The 5,277-nt window shown below is 51.1% G+C and overlaps 1 protein-coding gene across 1 annotated transcript; it reads left to right on the top strand.

The window, feature by feature from the left end:
* The first annotated feature begins 206 nt into the window (after positions 1–206).
* Positions 207–1,603, top strand: LOC147964773 (uncharacterized). The gene is made up of 4 exons (XM_087530154.1): positions 207–331; positions 577–1,123; positions 1,250–1,381; positions 1,490–1,603. Exons 1-4 carry the CDS (start codon positions 207–209, stop codon positions 1,601–1,603), a joined length of 918 nt encoding a protein of 305 aa, XP_087386280.1.
* The last annotated feature ends 3,674 nt before the right edge of the window (positions 1,604–5,277 follow it).

The raw sequence follows: 5,277 nt of genomic DNA, 5'->3' as shown, positions 1-5,277 counted from the left end.
GCTCCGTCCCACCCGCCAGGCTGCCGGGCGCCTACGGAGGTGCTTCGGGCCCCCGGGCCTTTACCCCCAGCCTGCGGCGGTGTAGTGGTTGCAGAAGTTCAGGGCGGCGTTGCCCCTACGGTACAACAGTGCGGCGGACCCCGAGGAGTTCCTCCGGTTGTATGCACATGCCATCTGGGCAGCGGGTGGCGACGACAAGGCCAGGCATGTCGCGCTCCTGGATGCTCAGCTTGCCGGAGTCTTTGGTGGTCTCCCGGGAGGAGCTGTGGGCCCTGGTTATCGCACGCTTTGCATCACCGGCGCCCTACGCTGTCACGTCCTTCCTCGATGGGTTGCAGGCGCCAGCCTCGGGCCGCCACGTCAAGCAACTCCTCCATTAACTGGGAGCTACTCGGCCGCGGCAGGGGGCTCCTCCAGGCCACTTGACCGACATCACCTTTGACTCCAGGGATCACCCCAGGACCACCGTCATTCCCGGTGCGCTCCCCATGCTGTGCATGCCCACCATCAGCAATGTCGCGGTCACCAGGACCCTCATCAACGGTAGTGCTGGCCTCAACGTCCTCTCCGTGGAAGCCTTCGACCTGCTTCAAGAGTGCCCTACGACCAGCTGGCGCCCACCAAGCCCTTCTCGGGGGTGCTCGGCGGCTCCACCACCCCCTTGGGGCAGATCCGCCTCTCAGCCACCTTCCACACATGCTACAACTACCGCACCGAGCTCATTGACTTCAACGTCACCCACATCGGCCTCCCGTACAACGCCATCCGTGGGTATCCGGCCCTTGCCAAGTTCATGGCAGCAACGCACCCCGGCTACAACGTTGTCAAGATTCCTGGAAGGAACGACATCATCACCATGGCGTGGGACACTAAGGATGCACTCCTGGCCTTCAAGGCCACGGCAGCCACACAACCAGGTGCTGGGGATGTTCCAGAGATCCCGGAGGCCGCGCCCGCAAAGAAGAAACAATTGTTCTCTCAAGACCGAGCCAAGACGAAGCAGGTTCCCGTCGACATCGTAGGTTCAGGCCCTACCTTCACCATAGGCGCCGGCCTCCCCTCAGATCAGGAAGAGACGCTGGTCAGCTTCCTCCATGCGAATAAGGATGTGTTTGCATGGGAGGTGATGAACTTGCTTGGTGTCCCACGGGATGTGATCGAACACCAATTGATGGTGTGCCCTAGTGCATGCCCGGTGAAGCAGAAGGCATGGCGGCAAGCCCAAGAGAAGCAATCGTTCATCGTCTAGGAGGTCCGCAAGCTGCAAGAAGCTGGCGTCGTTCGAGAAGTGCGGTACCCGGATTGGCTGGCCAACCCGGTCATCGTCCCCAAGAAGGGCGGGAAGGAGCGCATGTGCGTCGACTTCAAGAGTCTCAACAAGGTGTGTCCTCAGGACCCATTCCCTCTTTCGCGTATCGATCAGACTGTTGATTCCACTACCGAGTGCGATCTGCTGTGCTTCCTGGACGCCTTCTCGGGCTACCACTAGATCAAGATGGCGGTGCAGGACATCGAGAAGACAACCTTCCTTTCCCCGTGCAGGGTGTACTGCTACACCAGCATGCCCTTCGGGCTGCGAAATGCCGACGCGACCTTCCAGTGATTGATGCACATCGCTCTGGGCCGGCAGCTCGGGAGGAACACTGAGGCGTACATCGACAACATAGTGGTCAAGTCACAGGAGGCAAGAACCCTTGTGGAGGACTTGGAAGAAACATTCGCCAACCTGCGCAAGGTAAACATGCGGCTCAACCCGGAGAAATGCGTGTTCGGTGTCCCACCCAGCAAGTTGCTGGGTTTCTTGGTGTGGCACGGAGGGATCAAGGCTAACCCCGAGAATTTCAAGGCAATAGAAAGGATGAGCCCGCCACAGACCCTCAAGGAGATGCAGATGCTCGCGAGCTGCGTAACCTCGCTGGGGCGCTTCATCTGCAAGCTTAGCGAGCGCACCCTCCCATTCTTCAAGCTGATGAAAAAGAAGGGGCCCTTCGAGTGAGGTGGCTTTCCAAGACCTCAAGAGGTACCTCACGATCCTCCTGGTGATGTTGGTGCCTTGTCCTCTTGAGCCCTTGGTGCTTTACCTAGATGCCACGCCCTACTCAGCTAGCACAACGCTCATGGCGGTCAGGGAGGAGCGCACAGGTGCAGGTGCGCAGTGTAGCGCCTCGCGTACAGTCGCGCCATCGCCACCTCAGGATCACGCTCCTGAGGCCTCAACTACTCCGTCGGACGGCAAGGCTCCTGAGGCCCCTTGATACGTCTCCAACATATCTATAATTTTTGATTGCTCCATGCTATTATATTATCTATTTTGGATGTTAATGGGCTCTATTTTACACTTTTATATCATTTTTGGGACTAACCTACTAATCGGAGGCTCAGCCCAAAATGTTGTTTTTTTGCCTATTTTAGGGTTTCAAAGAAAAGGAATATCAAACGGAGTCCAAACGGAATGAAACCTTCGCGAACGTGATTTTCTCAACGAACGTGATCCAGGAGACTTGGAGTGGGCGTCAAGAAACAATGGAGGAAGCCACGAGGCCGGGGGCGCGCCTACCCCCCTGGGCGCGCCCTCCACCCTCGTGGGCCCTCCGTTGCTCCACCGACGTACTTCTTCCTCCTATATATATCCACGTACCCCCAAACATCCAGGAGCACCATGAAAACGTAATTCCACCACCGCAACCTTCTGTACCCGAGAGATCCCATCTTGGGGCCTTTTCCGGAGCTCCACCGGAGGGGGCATCGATCACGGAGGGCCTCTACATCAACTCCATGGCCTCTCCGGTGATGTGTGAGTAGTTTATTTCAAACCTTCGGGTCCATAGTTATTAGCTAGATGGCTTCTTCTCTCTCTTTGGATCTCAATACAAAGTTCTCCTCGATCTTCTTGGAGATCTATTCGATGTAATCTTCTTTTGCGGTGTGTTTGTCGAGATCCGGTGAATTGTGGGTTTATGATCCAGATTATCTATGAACAATATTTGATTCTCCTCTGAATTCTTTTATGTATGGTTGGTTTATCTTTGCAAGTCTCTTCGAATTATCAGTTTGGTTTGGCCTACTAGATTGATCTTTCTTGCAATGGGGGAATTGCTTAGCTTTGGGTTCAATCTTGCGGTGCTCGATCCCAGTGACAGAAAGGGAACCGACACGTATTGTATTGTTGCCATCGAGGATAAAAAGATGGGGTTTATATCATATTGCATGAGTTTATCCCTCTACATCATGTCATCTTACTTAAAGCATTACTCTGTTCTTATGAACTTAATACTCTAGATGCATGCTGGATAGCGGTCGATGTGTGGAGTAATAGTAGTAGATGCAGAATCGTTTCGGTCTACTTGTCTCGGACGTGATGCCTATATACATGATCATACCTAGATATTCTCATAACTATACTCAATTCTATCAATTGCTCGACAGTAATTCGTTTACCCACCGTAATACTTATGCTCTTGAGAGAAGCCACTAGTGAAACCTATGGCCTCGGGGTCTATCTTCTATCATATTAATCTTCCAACACCTAGTTATTTCTATTGCCGTTTATTTTACTTTGCATCTTTATTTATCTTTATCATAAAAATACCAAAAAATATGATCTTATCATATCTATCAGATCTCACTCTCGTAAGTGACCGTGAAGGGATTGACAACCACTTTATCGCGTTGGTTGCGAGGTTCTTACTTGTTTGTGTAGGTGCGTGGGACTTGAGCGTGATCTCCTACTGGATTGATACCTTGGTTCTCAAAAACTGAGGGAAATACTTACGCTACTTTACTGCATCACCCTTTCCTCTTCAAGGGAAAACCAACGCAGTGCTTAAGAGGTAGCAAGAAGGATTTCTGGCGCTGTTGCCGGGGAGATTCACGCCAAGTCAAGTCAAGCACAAGTCAAGACATACCAAGTACCCATCACAACTCTTATCCATCACATTACATTATTTGCCATTTGCCTCTCATTTTCCTCTCCCCCACTTCACCCTTGCCGTTTCATTCGCCCTCTTTTCCTCTCTCCCTCTCTTTCCATTCCCCTTCTCTTTTCTATTTGCCTTTTTGCCCATTTCTTATTTGCTTGTGTGTTGGATTAATTGCTTGTCACGATGGCTCAAGTCAATACTAAATTGTGTGACTTTACCAATACCAACAACAATGATTTTATTAGCACTCCGATTGCTCCTTTTACCGATGCTGAATCTTGTGAAATTAATGTTGCGTTGTTGAATCTTGTCATGAAAGATCCGTTTTCCAACCTTCCTAGTGAAAATGCCGCTACCCATCTAAACAACTTTGTTGATTTGCGTGATATGCAAAATAAGAAAGATGTGGATAATTATATTGTTAAACTGAAGCTATTTTCGTTTTCGCTTAGAGATCGTGCTAAAGCTTGGTTTTCGTCTTTGCCTAAAAATACTATTGATTCATAGAATAAGTGCAAAGATGCTTTGATCTCTAAGTATTTTCCTCCCGCTAAGATCATCTCTCTTAGAAACAATATTATGAATTTTAAGTAACTTGATCATGAACATGTCGCACAAGCTTGCACTACAAAAAAAGACACATCTGTGACATTTTGGGCTGAACGAATTTTTTTCTGTCATACATATGACACTTCTATGACGATAATTGTGACAAAACCCGGTATCATCATAGATGTGGTGGGCTCCTACTTCTGTGACAAAAAATCATGACAAAAAATGGGCCTTTTGTCCTGGGCGGGCCGGAGACGCAGCTGCATGACATTCTTTGGGCTGTCCATGACGGAAAAAACCATGGTAGAAGCGAGGGGGAGGAAAATTTCGAGGAGTTCCCGATTATGGTGGGAGGTCGGGGGTCGAGCGATGCGTGTTTCTCTCGTACACGTACGCGCGTGTGTGCGAGGCATTGGCTCTAACTGAACCCGAGCGAGGCGTTGGGCTCTAACTGAACCCGAGCGATTGCACTGCAGGCTACGCATTACTGAACCCGAGCGATCGATTGATGGCTGCTAACTAAACCCGATCGAGCGATTCCTTCGCTACTGCTGCTAACTGAAGCCGATCGATGGGATGAACGGTGAGCGTTGCGGGGGGTTTGGATGAACAGTGAGCGGTGGCGTTGCCTCTGGATGAACAGGACCCCGTGATGTGGTGGAGGGCTGGATGAACAGTAGACGGTGGAGGGGTGCCCGTGGAGGGTTGGATGAACAGGACCTCGTGGTGTGGAGGGCTGGATGAACAGTAGACGGTGGAGGGGTGCCCGTGGAGGGGTGGTTGAATAGGACCCCATGGTGTGGAG

Source organism: Triticum urartu, chromosome 6A (assembly GCF_056163025.1).
Source record: "Triticum urartu cultivar PI428250 chromosome 6A, HENAU_Tu73, whole genome shotgun sequence".
Lineage (NCBI taxonomy): Eukaryota > Viridiplantae > Streptophyta > Magnoliopsida > Poales > Poaceae > Triticum > Triticum urartu.
The sequence above is the reverse complement of the archived record's forward strand: the minus strand, read 5'-3'. Positions and strand labels throughout refer to the sequence as shown.

Excerpts from the sequence above, each read along its gene's own strand:
- LOC147964773 (XM_087530154.1), top strand. The coding sequence starts at position 207 with ATGTCGCGCTCCTGGATGCTCAGCTTGCCGGAGTCTTTGGTGGTCTCC. Across the intron at positions 332-576 it reads GTCACGTCCTTCCTCGATGG|CCTTCGACCTGCTTCAAGAG; the intron begins GTTGCAGGCGCC and ends TCTCCGTGGAAG. Across the intron at positions 1,382-1,489 it reads ACTTCAAGAGTCTCAACAAG|ATCAAGATGGCGGTGCAGGA; the intron begins GTGTGTCCTCAG and ends GGCTACCACTAG.